Below are 15358 nucleotides of genomic sequence, written 5' to 3' on the forward strand. Positions count from 1 at the left end.
GGAAATATGCTGCATTATATTAGATTTACACTTTTATTGCAAGTTAAACTTTGCAGGGACAATAATTCCATTGTTTATTACTGAGGGAAGAACATCTTTAACATTTACTTACAAAAAGCTACATTATACCTTCAACACTGAAACAAAAAAAAAAAGAACAACGGTCACTTGTAGAAACAACGATAAAAAAATTAAGAATGTAAGCTGTTGTCCAACTGAATAATAGTTTACATTGTTTTTAATAAAAAAAAAATATTAGAGATGCTTTTTCCACATGGTAGGTAATGTGAGTCATGTTTGAGTACTTTTCCTGGGTGTTCCCCCATATCGGTAGGACTGGGGGGGGGGGTGGCACTCACACCCAGGGCTCTCCTGTAGGCTAAGCCAGCTGTAAAACAGGACCCCCCCCACCTCCGTTTTCTGCAGGCTCGGCTGAGGCAAGGGGACAGGGTTTACAGACAGCAAAAACGTCACTAAAATTACAGTCCGACCTCTCATTCATGGAAAGTGCACAGGTGGCAGCTGCTGCAGGCCTTTTTACTTCCTGTCCTGCAGGCGGCACGGTTCCGTTTCTGTTTGCATCGTCGCAAAAAAAACACAAAAAGGATTAAAAAAAAAAAACATGCATGCTAATGCTTAAATTATACGTCAATTGTTTTCTCAGTCAGTCCCACCGATATCATTTCAGCAAATAAAAACTGCGAAACCCACCAAACAGCTGTGCGACATCTGGGGGGTTTTTCCTCGCGAATCCAAAAACCTGCCTCTTAACGCAGTTTATTTATTGCCTCGCGGCGCCGTCGGGCTTACGTCTGCCCGGCGAGTCGGCCGTTTGATCACCATTTAGCCAAGTGCTTCCTTCGTGCGATGTTGGGGTGTCAGTCTACCAGCACGGCGTCTCTGCACGGCTCTGTCGCGCGCTGGGCCTTTGCAGCAGAGCTTGCATGTGCGGAAATGCAGCTCGTCCGTCACCACAGTAACTTATGGCGCTGGTACAGATGGGTCTCATGTGACACTCGAACCGTTTTAGCCGTAGGGAATCTTTCTTGTGAATAGCCGTCGGATCGGTCCCACCCACAGCTGGGAATATAAGGGAGAAGGACCGTGGCCAGTTGTCCCACGCAGAGCCGTGAACAGGCCTCCTGGGGGCCGCTACCCATCCACGGGCTCAAGCCAGCACTCAAAAAGTCAAGGCCCTGGTCCTTGGAGGCCACCCCCCTCACCCCACCCCGGAGCATGGGGGCTGTTGCAGGGACGCTGAGGTCAGACCATGTGTGCCGACACCTGAGAAGAGCTGCTCGTCAGGCCCCCCAGGCCCAAAGTCCGAGAGTCGAACAGGTTCTGCTGGCCGCTACTGAGCATGTGCAGCCCTTCCATGGGTGACAACATCTGCCTGTCCGTCATGGTGCCACTGGGGGCGGAGCCGAGGAAGGTACCCTGGGAGGAGATCTTCTCTGGGCTGGCTGCCAGGCGTGGGGACGTGGGGAAGTTATATCCATACAAGCCGTAGGGGCTGTGCAGCCTGAAGCTGTTGTAGGTTCCCTGGTGGCTCTGATTCGCTGAAAAGGCGTTTCCTGAGGGGGTGGGCATGATGTACTGGAGCTGGGGAGACGGCATGCCTGGGATCTGGATGGGCAAGCTGGTCTGTCCACAGCCGAAGCCGTCAGTCTCGCCAGTGGACATTGTCATGTTGGCGCTGCTCACCCCGACGTAGGAGGCTGCACGGGACGTGGGAAAGGCATCGCCGGCAGGGCTGGCCAGTCGCCCGTATGTCTCCGCCAACGGATTGCTGTAGCGGTTGAGGGCCAGGCCCGAGCGGCTGCAGGCCGTGTACTCGCCAGGGCTCATGCCTGCCCCCAGGTGGAAGGCTGGAGCCGAGCACGAGGATGAGGAGAGCAGGTGGGCGTGAGCAGGTGACGCCCCATTCCCATTGGTCGCCAGAAGGCCATGTGACCCCGGGCCTCCTGGACGGAAGGACAGATGGGAAATCGTTGCGTTACTGCATTGGCCAAAAATGAACTGAAGAGATGGTGCAATATTTTAACGTAATGTTTGACACTTTTGGCTTGCAGGGAAAATAGCCATGAGCTGAGCCAGTACGCACATTTGACAAATGAACAAGTAGTGTAATTCTTCGTTACTCTATAAAATTACTAAATTGCTTCGAATCTACAGCATGCAACCTCTGCAATTTCGTCTCTTGTCTGCTCATTTATAGTATCCTTGTGTGCCTCAAAAATGGAAACTGATATCTTCTGGCTTTAGTTATATCTACGTGTCAGAAGAAGTAAGTCTGTCCTCCGACACATCAGCGCTAAAACCGCGCACTCTCGGCACGACGTGACGTTTATCGACATGTCGGCCGCACCTTGCTTTGCCATTCCAGGGATATCCTCAAAGGTCAATGTTCGGAGAGAGGGTCTCCAGAAAGCGTACGACTCCACCAGAGCCTCCAGCCCCATCCTAGGGAGAGAATGGACGAAGGTTTGTATTCTTAGCAAACAAATGTAGGGTATTTTGTACTGAATTTGAAAAATGGCTATAGTGTATTATAGGGCTTGGTGATGTGCAATATTAATACAAACATCACATGTTATGCACATACAATTTCTTACTTTCAATTCTGTACGGACAGTATAGAGGGGGGGAGGTAAAGTTTTGCTATAATATTTTTACTCTGTTACCCAGTTAAAGAAAAAAACTTAGCAAGCCTTGCAATTTTAATTATAATTCCTTTTACAGATTTCTATATGTTTAAAAATCAGTTTAAAGTTTTACTTCCACTGCTTTTGCATGAGTGCTGCATAAGTTCCTGAGACAACTGTAATCATCCTTGTCGTTTAAATCACTCAAAGACAGGTTTGAGAGAAATTTATAAGTTTTTGTTTTATAAATACCCAGATATTTGTTACATTATCACATTGCCGCATGCGTATATTCAACGAAATACTTTTTCTCATCCTTTTTTTTTTTTGTCATGCCATCCGGATATTTTTGTTGCGTATGTTCTTGTGCACCAATCACATTTTTTTTTTACTTCGTTTGACATTATTTTCTAATTTGGAAAGCGTTTTCAAGGTGCCGTTTGTATTGTGTTTCAGCAGCAGGCTACTTGCTTATCCAATCGACAAAGAAAGTGTTTCAAGTCCCACCCCAAAGTAACGAAGTACCAATGAAGTACCCCAGCTGGTTGGGCACTTTCGGTACTGGTTCTCGACCAGAAGTCAATGGAAAAGCGAAAGAACCGAAAGTACGGTACCAAAAGCACTTGGTGCAGTGGAAAAGCACCCGATGTGGCATCTCACCAGTACAACCAGTGTTGTAAATGGGCAATAGTCAGTCGTTGTGTATCTGTCATGTGTCGGAGGGGTATTAATCTGTCCAATAAGGGGGCGAGTTGTTATGTGCTTCATCTGCTTACATGCGCTTGATCTGGGCGTCCCACGCTGGGTAGCCGCCTGACCACTGCCTCGGTCAGCTAGACAGAGCCGGCCCCACGAAGGGGAGGTAATGAAAAACATGAAGCGGACCCCATCCACCACTGGCCTCGCTCTGTTCTGATATAATTGATTTCACACTGCTTTTATGAAGGGATCATAGGCATTTTGCAGGAAGCTATAATAAAATATTTATTAGGTGGACGCAGGGGGAAAAAAATCACCTTCATTTTCTCCAGTAATAGGAGCTTTTTTGCGTCTAGTTAGCGTGGAGATAAAAGCGGCCTTCTGCAGAGGTGAAGGCAAGGTGATAATTTATACAAGATGCCTGTATGTTTCCGTCCTATTTTATCACCCAGCTCACTCGTGCTATCAAACGGTTTAGTTTATTTAGCAAACCGGTTAACTTTTCCTGTAATATTTTAAGGGGAATTTTTGTACTTTCCTGAGTTAAATGTTTATAGGGTCAAACGCGAGGGCCTTTCTTAGGTATGAAACCCTATTCTACACCACAAAAATTCTCTAGTGTCCCATATTTTAAACGAACCCTAATGATATACGTAAACCCACCGAAGGGAGCTGCAGTTTCAGAACAGTAATGAATTTATTGTGTGCTGTGTTTTATTTCCTTTTCTTGCTATTTATTTTCTCTGGGTCCATGGGAATCTGCCTACATGTACGAGAGCACAATGCCGGAAAGTCACCTCGGCGCGATCGCTCCTTTCCTTCTCCTCCACAAAAAAATGACGCTAATAGGTTTATGCTCCCTGTGGATCACAATGTCCGCCTTCTTAGTGCAAAAAGCGGGCGGCTGTTTTAACTGACAGACACGCACAAATAATTTTTGAAGGACAATGACAAAAAAGTAATAATTTCCTGTGTTGATAATAAGTGGAGCTGATAAGAAAACCTGCAGGCCATATTCATGTCGTTGTGCATACGCCCAAAAACGCAGCCAGAAACACGCCAAATATAAAACGTGTGCTGGAGAATCACAGTACCGCGTATGGAGAATTATTCATTAGGCCCATCATTTAATGCGAGTACCATACATTAAATTTTTTAGAAGTCCTTTAGATCCACTAAGAACAAAGACCATTTTTCGACTTACCTGTTCCTTCCTGAGTCCCGAAAGCCTTTTGCAAATGGATTTCGGTCTATTTTTAATCTTGTAATCTGTAGGGATAAAAAAAGTCACGTTTAAAGGGACTATATAGCTGATCATATTTTAACTCTCTGTACATATATTTCAACAATTGGGTCATTTTGCCAGGTTGTGTCGCCTGGTCCGTTATGAGTAATGCATACTTTCTTGTGATTGGGATTTTAAAGCTACTTTTATATGTATTCTGGGAAATTTATTTGGGCCAAGATTTCCGAATGGGACAAGTAGCTCCGACTGATTCCACTGTGTTTATTTGGTTTTGGTAAAATTATTTTCAGCGATGGCCTGATCACTAGGAGCCACCACTCATAAGAGGCAGAAGAGAATTTACTGTTTTGGCTCAATAAAGTCGGATGTTTGATGCAAATGAATCAAGCCGAGAGATACATCAGCCTAACGGCTTCAGAAACGGATCGCCGAACTCTGGATTTCACACGTGGCCGCCGACCCTCTGTTACCAAGGCAACGGCGGCAGCATGAGGCATGGAGATGGTGTGAACAGCCACGCGGCCCCTCGCGGGGCAGCCCTGGTGGGACCCTGCTGATAACCAGCCGTGTGACCCTGGCAGGTCAGCAGGTTTCTCAGCTCCACGAAAACCTAGCACCCCATCCCAAATCCGTCACGTTGGGTGAAAGGGTGCGGCCAACACTGAGGTGAGCAGGACGAGCTGGTCCAAGCCTAATGGATGCCCCAAAACCTGCCCCAGTACAAACCAGAGCTTTGGCGAGGTGGGGGGGGCGGGGTCAAAACGTCCCCCAATTTACACCACTCCATTTTCAAACCATCAGACGTTTAGGGCCCATACCTGCTGGTTCTGGTAGGCTGTGACGGTGGTGAAGACGGTCTCGATGAAAGAAAAGGCCTTGACCCCATCTCCAACCGGGATGCCCTTCACAGGCGACAGCTCCTCCCCGCACTCCTTCCGGATCACATGGACCCTGGGCTGATACTTGTGCATGGAATGGAGTATTATCTGGAGGAGCACAGTTTGGTTAAGATAATAAAATCAGAAAAGACTTCCTAGTATAGCAACTTTACTACACTATATTAAGCATGGGTTTTATTCAGTCAAATAACTCTTAGCAGCAGCTAAACTCCAGTTATGTTGTCCTTAATGTGGTTTGTCCTTAACTCAAGTAATAAATTAAACCATTATGGTTAGTAGTGTTATAACAGTTTAGCGTTTACCATATATCTACGCTAATATTTAAAATATTTAAAACACTTAAATACATTTCCAGCCTATGTGTAAATTAGAATTTAGTGATCAGTGGTCATTGTTGTCATAGTGCACAACGACGAAATGCGTCCTCCGCGATGTTTAGCGATGTTTGTTACACTGACGAAAATGACGTTCGATAACAATTTACTTTTTTTTTTATTCCACGTTCCAAGTGTTAGCTGTTTTGCAATACATTTTTATACTTTGAAGCAGTTGTCCCTCAAGATAAAATTATTTTGTAATGGGATCTTATATTATTATAAAACTGCCATCTAGTAGTTCGTTGTTTAAAAAATTCTTTTATTTTGTCTTTCACCGAGTATACCATAATTTCGCATGTTGTCGGCTACGGCTTAATAGTAAATCTAACTATATGAAAGTGTATATAAAGTATAATAAAAGGCTTACGTGTCCCTGATCGTCTAGCTCGTTGTTGGTGAGTTTCAGCTTGTCGAAGCTCACGACCTGTCGCATCCACGTCTCCCCGGAGGCTGGTGAATCCGGATGGATGTACACCCTCGGGGGTACCGGCGAGTCTGCATTACCGGCCACCATCCACTTCGAACTGTGGTACACGTACCTGCACGTAGGTAGCCAGAGGAGACGGTTCACAAACAATACAATTATAAAATAAACCATCCGAAACTTGCGCGACCCATATTAAGACAAGCAAATTTCGTAGTTCTCAAACACTCAAATGTTACAGATTGGATTATTGTTGTAGATAAACCATATATTTTGCTTTCTACTATTTAAAATAATGCATTTAGTTATATTTTATAATATTTAGTCTTGCGCACAGAGCGCTAGTAGAAAACAGAAATCTCTGCCAGTTTATACCTTCGATATATAAAAACTACAACAGAAAATTCCCTCCATTTTGGCATCGAATTTTATTGCACATGTCGCGGCTCACCTGTAACGTTTGTTGTCCACGGGAATGATGTCCATGGCGATGTAGTACTGCTGGTGAGGGTCTAAGCCCGAAACCTTAACGCGCATTGCCGGAAACATCCGCCTGACCAAGAAAAAAGCAGGGTGCATTATTATTATTATTATTATTATTATTATTATTATTATTATTATTACTGATCCAAATGATCGCTACCGAGACGTCAGCGAATCACACTGACGACGTATTCAAAACAACGCCAAATAACAGCCTAGAGACTTCACCTGAATTTGCGCGCACGGTAAAGTCTTGATAATTTTATATTTAACGAAAAACAAAATGCATATACGTCTTAATACTATCATACATATTAGCAATAATTCTAAGAAATGTTTGCTGCAATACAATTTTAAATAAAAAGAATAAAAACACGAAAACGATGAGTACCAAAGATAGGCCTATACTTCGACTTAACACGAAAAGTTCAATACATATTTTTGTCTTTAGTTCTGACGTTCCACATGCTATAGCTGTTTGCTGTAGAGTTATTGCAATACCATCTAAAATGAGGTGGCGTAACATTAAAAAAACTTTCATTAAACTTTATTGAAGGGCATGCAGTTCAAACATTAGCTTAACGTACGTCTATCCAAATAGCAATTTAAAACTTTTGGCGGATTTCCAAAAGACACAATATGGACCAACCTTCCAGCTTTGGTGATGATCATCTCCGTCCCAATCTCATGGAAGCGCTTCCATAGGTCTGATCCCTGCAGATCCACGCGCATCTCTTCTGCAGGCCCCGAGCCCGCCTGCGCAGCAGCGATGGAAACGACGGTTTGGGACGTGGGCCGGGGACTTTCCAGCAATACCTCGTCGCAGTCTGCTGCGCAGTGCAAATATTATTATTGTTATTATTATTATGCTTATTATTATTCGTATTATTATTATTCAGGTAGGCCTAGTAATGTAGCGGCAACCGTACTAATAATGAATTCTCTTTTTACCTAATCTACAATCCGATAATTTCATCATCTACGTGCATTAACAAATTTCGATCTCTTCGGTTAATTACATAATTTCTGAAAACATCTGTAACCAAGGTCAAAGGGGGAAAGAGCAAATTAACGCATCGAAAGATGGCACCCAGTTACAACACATCACAGCTTTAGAAACGCTTATTACCCGAATGTGTGTCCGCCGCAACTGACAGCAGCTTAACTACATTCAGACTAATGTGAAAATATAACCGGCATGCCAACATTAGTTTTATTTTTATAATATTTGAACGGGATGTTTATAAAAGAATTAAACCTAAATACTAAAATCTAATCTATTTTTTTATATAAAATCTGACCAGTGTTGTATTTTAATGTAACCAGTAATAATAAAATGTATAGACTGATTAAAACGGTTCTGTGAACAGAAAGAAAGCTTCTTACCATATCTGTCAATCATCGCTCTAACTGTTATTATTAAGAAAAATAGCGGTACTCTTTTATAGCTATATTGTATAATACTATCAAATTATGATTGCTTTCATTGTTTCTGTTAATACGAATGCGTAATAAATTGTTATAGTGTATATAATATCGGTGTCACTGTTCCTATGTTATTTTTATTATTACAGTAAATCACTCTCGGGAAAGGAGCGCTTTTAAAAAGAAACATGTAGTGTGGCACTTACGGGACCCCTCACTCGCACACTCTATCTCACAGCTTCGGTCGCTGGCGCACGTCCTGTGTGCTCCGTGCTGCGGGCTCGCATTTGGATTCGACCCGTCGCTCGTCTCTTCAAGACTTTCGCTATCTTCTTCCAACTTTCTTTTCTTTTCCGCTCCAATAAGGGCCTCCACAGAAAACGCATGAGCCTTCAAACTCATCGTGCACGGCGATCGTCTTTTTTCTGCCATACCACAATCCAGAAAATGCAGGAAGGCGTCAGGTTTTAGAACTTCTCCCAAATTGCATCTGCGGCCGTTGTTTGTCCTTCACTTCTCCTGTTGAGAGACCCCACTTTGCTAGCTATTAGTCACCGAACACTGGCATGGATTGCTAGCAGTCTGTGGGTGAAAAGAAGAGATCGACTATTTAAAATTGTTGCCTTGATCTGTCAGCACTTGCAGACGGCGAAGCAGTGGATGGGATTTGTTAAAAGTGTCAATAACCAGGAATCCAGAGGGTGGGCAGTGGTATGCCAATCACCGCTCGATCCTACCAATAGGATCGCTTGATCCCGCCCCTTCGGGTGACCGCGATGCCTAATATGGCTAACTGGGCTTGGTGAATGAATCATTGCAGAGCGCTGAGCTCCACTCATTCTTAAACATTGCGATCATTTTCACACCACGGCTACAGATGCTTAACATATTTACTCATTACCTCCCTGATAATCAAAACCAATGGTGGATTATATAGTTTGATTATCAAATTATATACCAGTATGTATATGAAATTCAACAAAAACACAGCGTATTTTAATATAAGTATAATTTAATAGCAAACGTCAGCAGCCCACCGTCCTTTTGCTAATATGTAGTCTATTTCGATATAGCAATTATTTTAAATTTGTTAAACTCCTTTAATACAGACCTTTGCATTTGGAATTAATTTTTAGGTTATTTTAACGATTAAATCATATAATTCTTTGACGTTTCATGCTAAATTCAAGATATGGCCTAAAGTAGATACAGTGGTTCGCTTTCACATAGGCTATGTATTGCATACAACATGCAATTTCTCAGAAATTTTAATTGCGAACTGTAATTACACGAACCCTAATCTGCTACTGCACAGCACATGTATTTTTTATTTGTATCACACATATAGTTTCATCCTTTATGAGCGAAAATGTGTATATCAGTTTCGAAAGAATAACAAAGCAATCAATTTAAAAAACCTACTGTACAAATTTTAAAAATACGAATACATTACATACATTATTCATGAGATTTGCGAATTAATTATGGATTTTGTATTAGGCTACTTAAGTACATAGAAATGAGACGGTCGATGCAACTTTGCTATATATTTTTTTTTCCGGACGATATAAATATGAGTAGTTGAACCGGGCAATGTTGCTGAACACAAAGGAAACGCGACTGTGCAAAGCTCCGAATTAAGGCGCTTCATTCAGGTTCACCTTGATCTCAGGGGTGCTGAGGAAGTCAGTCTTCAAAACGGGTTTGCAAAAAGATACATTCCTGAGACGCCCAGTATTTCATGTAATACACTTACAAATACAATTACAATTACAAATATATGTAGCCTATTATGTGTATTGCAGCTTTTTTACATTTACATATAATTATATATAGCTGGTATATATAGTTTATTCATGTATATATATATATATATATATATATATATATATATATATATATATATATATATATATATATGTATAGGCCTATATGTTATTTAAGAAATCAATAAATAAAAGAAATGCATCTTTTACACAATCTTGTATTTCAATGATTCTGAATTCTAATATGTTTAGGTTATCTAAACATCCTAAGCCCGATTTATTACTACATTGGAACTTACACCATATTCTTCGTATTTATTCACAAAATTTCAACGTTTTAACAATTAACGAAAATTGATGTAAAGTTTGACCAACAAAAACAATAATTGTATCTACTGGTAATGAAAACGGGAGAGAGAAAACATTATAGTTATTAGGGTTTTTTTCCCTCTAAAATCCTTTAGTGACTGTTATTCATAGGCTATATATACAGATACGAAAAAAACATTGTTATATTAACATTTCTCTGAGCTGGAAACTTGCCATGTGCGCGCTCTTCTAGCTTCGCTGTCCGTTTCGGGTACAATATGTGGACAGCAGTTCAGCATATTGCATTTCAACAAGTTCTCATTTCAACCATTTTTATTTTTACATGTGGTTTTTTAAAATGTAAACAGAGGCAACCACGTCCCCATGCACATTTCTTAATATATGTGTATGTATATATCGGAATACATATGAATTGTATCTAAGAAATGATATAAAAATAACGTATTAAAATGTTTATCCTTTACCTATAGCTTACAATTGTCATCACACCCAAACCTCTATTAAATGTTACCTATTTGTTTTTACGGATAAGTAACTGGAAAAAAATGAGAATAGAAATTCTGCACTAATACAGGAATAAAAAAATAAGTGTTACCCACAAATGCGTTATTTAGTATGAAATTACGGCGGCTGTATCACTTTAAGGCGGCATTATTACTTAATGTTGTCTGGATCATTATATCTGATACACTGAAATCATTGCGAAAGTAAAACACGGTTATTGTAAAACTAAGTTTACAACACAGCCTCAAATGTTTCTTTTTAAAGACTGAAATGCCAAAACTCAATATATTCTTAATATAGCTATGTCTTGTGTTGTGATGAAACAAAAATGCCTACAACACGGAGGAGTACATATGATAACGGACCAAGTTAAATAGTGATACTCTGTGAGATACGTGTGTTAGCTCGAAAAAACACAGTCATATAGCTGACATTTGGTCTACAGCTGTCAGCTCTTATGGACATCCTACAATTCGAGCACCTTGCCTACGGTTTGTTTCGTTAATCCGAAAACTAGAGCTCACGTAGACCCCATGAACACGGCGGGGCAACGAGTTGGTGAACGAATTGGTCGCCCGCGGCTCGCAGTTGCTCCAAGGCCGTTAGCCATCGGTCCCGGCACATGTTCAGTGGCCAAAGGTATCGGGAATTGACTGAAGTTGCCAGTTTGCGAAGGATCGCTGTGCCATCTGCTGTTGGTCACGGTATAGTTTCAGTAGAAATATTCGAAAAAAACAAACGTACTTAGAGCGGCATGCAGATATGACAAAGATTAACACACACAGGCACCTATAGCTACCTTTAAATTGCATTAAATTATTTTTATCGACGGAAAGAATAAGTCATGGTAGTATTAATAATCAAATCGCAGTATACACATATGATGGGTGAAGATTAATTGTTTGGTTATTTATTTGCTTGTTTAATTTTCGTTTATATATTTAATAACTATGAGACGTGACAATCATTCGTTCATAATGAAAAACACTTCGTGCAGTTATTTCCATACAGAAACACGATCCTTTTACGCACTTATTGTAAAGAGTTCGGTACTGGTTTGCTCCTGGGGTGGGTGGCAATCATATGACAAGGTGTCTGTCGTCCGTGTTTGTTTCTGTCTCTGTGTTTGATGAGAGAATAAGACCTCGCGCTGTTACACATTGGGTCTATTCTGGTTTTCTTTATTACACCATAATTTACATATTCCTGAATTTTCGGGCCTGCGCTCAACGGAAAATACAATGTTGTATTTCTAGTGCGTTCTGGGGTAGAAAAACACACGCACACACACACCACTATACGTCATTTAAAACATACATGTGCCGCGAACGTAGTACCCTATATATCAAAAGTTAATTAAGCAGTTTAATCATTTTACGTTTTAAATAGCCTAAGAATTTTTAAATCTTATCCCTCAATTATGACTTAGCGGTAGAGGATATTTGGTTGGTTTCCTTGAAGGAAAAGGAGATCTGGAACATGGAACATAATAGGCTACATAGGCCGTGATAAAACGTAATTGATTCGTCATTAATTTCCCGCCCCAGATACGTCGTTCAGGTACTTCCCCGCATTATTAAAATTAACTTATGATTGTCCAAGATTTTTTTTTTATTAAAGTTAACGCTTGTAATCATCGAAAGAGTTTTCATAAATCACAGTCGGTCAAAATCAAGTCAGTTATTGACTGCAAATTATTAGCGCTAAGACAAGCAATTCTTTGTAGAATGAAAGTGCTAAGGGACGAAATATCTGTGAATACTTTTTTTAAAAAAGAGAAAGACAGAAAACGGAAAAGCCAAGTGAAAATAATTGTCTTCATTACGTTCTGCAGTATAGTGCCCGACCCTAGAAAACTCATTTAACATTAATTACAAAGTATGTGAGCCTGGATGCCACATTGTTAACAGTTATTTTGTAAGTGCTAATGGCAACATGGAACTTCTCCAATGGTTTTATTGAGGAAGTGGCGGCCCAGGGAACTAGAATATATAAGTAAACGGGTCTGAAAATAATTCACTTTGAACGCATAAAGAAATTCAAACCAGCCAAAACGCGTCTCCACTCCCTGGCCACCACGTTACCGGGTCCGAAAGACGTTAAAAGTTGACTACGTTTATGCTATCGAAGGAATAGTAATGGATAAGAGGAAAACAGACAGTTGATGGCTACCATGTCTCCATTTTAACGACTAAAACGTCAAAAACACATTCACGCGATTTAAACTATGACACCGACGTATACGTAAAATCGGCCTTGACCATAAATATGGCAATGAAATTAACCGTATAGCCTACGGAGGTTACACGATAGAAAACAATGCTGTAAATGTCCACTGTGCATATTTTTTAACGTGTTAATATAAATCCAGAGGTATAAATCCTGATTTTACTTTCTAACACGCACCGGCGCTCTCCAATGCACCGTTTTATTGCCTCCTGGTTATGGACTGGGCACCACAAAAGACGACCGCGTTCCTAGTTTTACTTGGACACGTAATGGCTTGTCATTTAAGAATAACACATATATACAACAAAAGCCGGCTCTGCCGTCGTAAACGCGTTAAAGTCACAGCCGTCTGTGCTACTTTTAATGTAAAAGACCTAAGGAGCCTATAATTATTATCTTTCACGCGAGATATTAAGTAACCCCCCCCCCATATGTGCAGAAAGTCTGGGCATCTTAAGCGCCTATTATACACTTACTTTGTTTTGAAACACATTAAAGTCAGTTTGCATTGTTTTTTTTACAGCATAGCTAGAATGCAACAATTCATCATCAATATGGCTGTAACGTCAAAAAAAGAAACAACTTATTGTAAATAAATTAATTCTTTGACCGAAACGAAATGTGGGCGATATACAAGTAGGCCTCTTATTGTTGGGTTGTTAGCGTAATAACAATATTATTTATGCAATGTTTATATTTTTCCATAAATGCATACATTTAAGCGTATTATATATATTTTTTTAGCTTTTATGTTTTTTTTTGATAACGGCGTGCGGTATGGTGACACAGTATTGTCAAAGTGTAGCAGCGGCACATTAGACACTGAATAGAGACGATAAAGCGAACGAGCCGCTTACTATGCGAACTCGCGGCGGCTGAGGCTCCTGTTGTATCAATGGCGTTTCAAAATAGAGGAAATAGTCCTGGAGTGTATGCGGCTCTCAGGCCCAGATCCTGCGAACTACCAGGAGAAACAATAACAAACTGCATTCGTCTTTCATTTTCCTACACACCATAAGATATTGTTCTTTGAAATGCAGAGCCGTGTGTGATCCCCCCTCCCCCGCTCCACAAAAGTATTTCGTTACGGTTGCACTTGTAACATTAAATCGAATAAGGGAATACATCTTTAGTCAAGTTTTCATCTAATATGTTCATGTTTTACTGTGTGGGTGAAGGAAGGAAGCGGTCTGTGCAGTTGGAGGGGGGCGCGAGGCCTTCCCCCGCCCCCCGGGCGCTGCACAGTACTGGGGTTGTGTTGAAGTCCCGTAACACCTGCCAAAACACCCACTTTAATTTGCCACGAGGACAGCGGTGCGCTTAACTCAGTTCCTCGTGTACTCTATAGGTATACATACATACACATTAGTAGTACTACACAAAGTGTTCGGCACGTTCCATTTCGCATTAATATTTAAAATCAAAAAGGAAATTATTGTAATTTTAGGAAATAAATCTGAAATTACCTTTCTTTCACCGCGCGCGGCACATTGTGTGCGATTGGTCTGGATTTCATGCATAATGTATGATCATTTGAATTATTTGTATATTTAATACGTTGGCATTCGATTATCTATTAAATAACACATAATTCAGTAATGCAAAAATGAAGTGAGAGCAGTTGTCGCCCAATATAAGCAGTCATATAAAATATTAAATGAGTTTAAGTGGGAGTTTAATTGGGAGTTCTGTTGGGATACCAAAACCACGACATAAAAACACTGTTTGAAAACAACAACAATAACAACAACAGCAATAATAATAAAAAAGATGCAAAAACTTAAAAATATACGTATAAGTAAAACTGGAAGCGTGAAGACTTATATTAATTATATTCGCAATATAATGGAAAATATCGTAATACCTATTATAATTTATAAATGTATGCAATTATACGCAAGTTTAAAATTAACTGTAGAAGAAAATCCCTATAAACAGTAAACTGATATAGGCACATTCATGTGCCCGTTAGGTCCGATCACTCAGGGCTATAATCCCGAGTAATTTAAGGCTATCCCTGAGTATTTTAGCTCCGATGCCAATCTTCCTTCAAAAACGAAAAAAGTCAAACCCCACTTGACTCAGCCCCTGATCTTTTCAGTAGCTAAAACCTCCTGATTACATTAATGCGTTATACAGTTGAATGAACTTACTGACAGCGCTTTTTTATTGTCCAACAAAATACATTTGAATGGATTTTAATTTATTATTTCCCTAATGTATTTTGTTTTGTTATATTTTGACCATACTAGAATATTTAATTTTTTATCATAATAGAGACTCGTCAAATAACAAGATTTGACAATAGAAATATTATAAAATCATTATGCA

General features: G+C 40.4%; 1 protein-coding gene across 2 annotated transcripts; it reads right to left on the minus strand.

The window, feature by feature from the left end:
• Window positions 1–42: 42 nt before the first annotated feature.
• On the minus strand, window positions 43–8851 carry tbx18 (T-box transcription factor 18). Of its 2 annotated transcripts, none has more exons than XM_048985897.1 (8): window positions 8405–8851; window positions 7423–7600; window positions 6742–6843; window positions 6234–6405; window positions 5409–5576; window positions 4549–4613; window positions 2369–2463; window positions 43–1964 (listed from the first exon to the last, which is right to left on the minus strand). In XM_048985897.1, the coding sequence occupies exons 1-8, from the start codon at window positions 8628–8630 to the stop codon at window positions 1264–1266; spliced, it is 1707 nt and encodes a 568-aa protein (XP_048841854.1). In that variant the 5' UTR covers window positions 8631–8851; the 3' UTR covers window positions 43–1263. The 2 variants fall into 2 exon arrangements, with proteins under 2 accessions (XP_048841854.1, XP_048841853.1); XM_048985896.1 differs by having other exon boundaries at window positions 7423–7603.
• Between the last annotated feature and the right edge of the window lie 6507 nt (window positions 8852–15358).

The sequence above is a fragment of the Brienomyrus brachyistius genome, chromosome 19 (assembly GCF_023856365.1).
Source record: "Brienomyrus brachyistius isolate T26 chromosome 19, BBRACH_0.4, whole genome shotgun sequence".
NCBI lineage: Eukaryota > Metazoa > Chordata > Actinopteri > Osteoglossiformes > Mormyridae > Brienomyrus > Brienomyrus brachyistius.

Coding starts and splice junctions, on each gene's coding strand:
- tbx18 (XM_048985896.1), bottom strand. CDS start 8,630: ATGGCAGAAAAAAGACGATCGCCGTGCACGATGAGTTTGAAGGCTCAT. Junction 6,844..7,422: donor ATCATCACCAAAGCTGGAAG/GTTGGTCCATAT, acceptor TTTCTTGGTCAG/GCGGATGTTTCCGGCAATGC. Junction 4,614..5,408: donor CAGCCTACCAGAACCAGCAG/GTATGGGCCCTA, acceptor TTATCCCTACAG/ATTACAAGATTAAAAATAGA.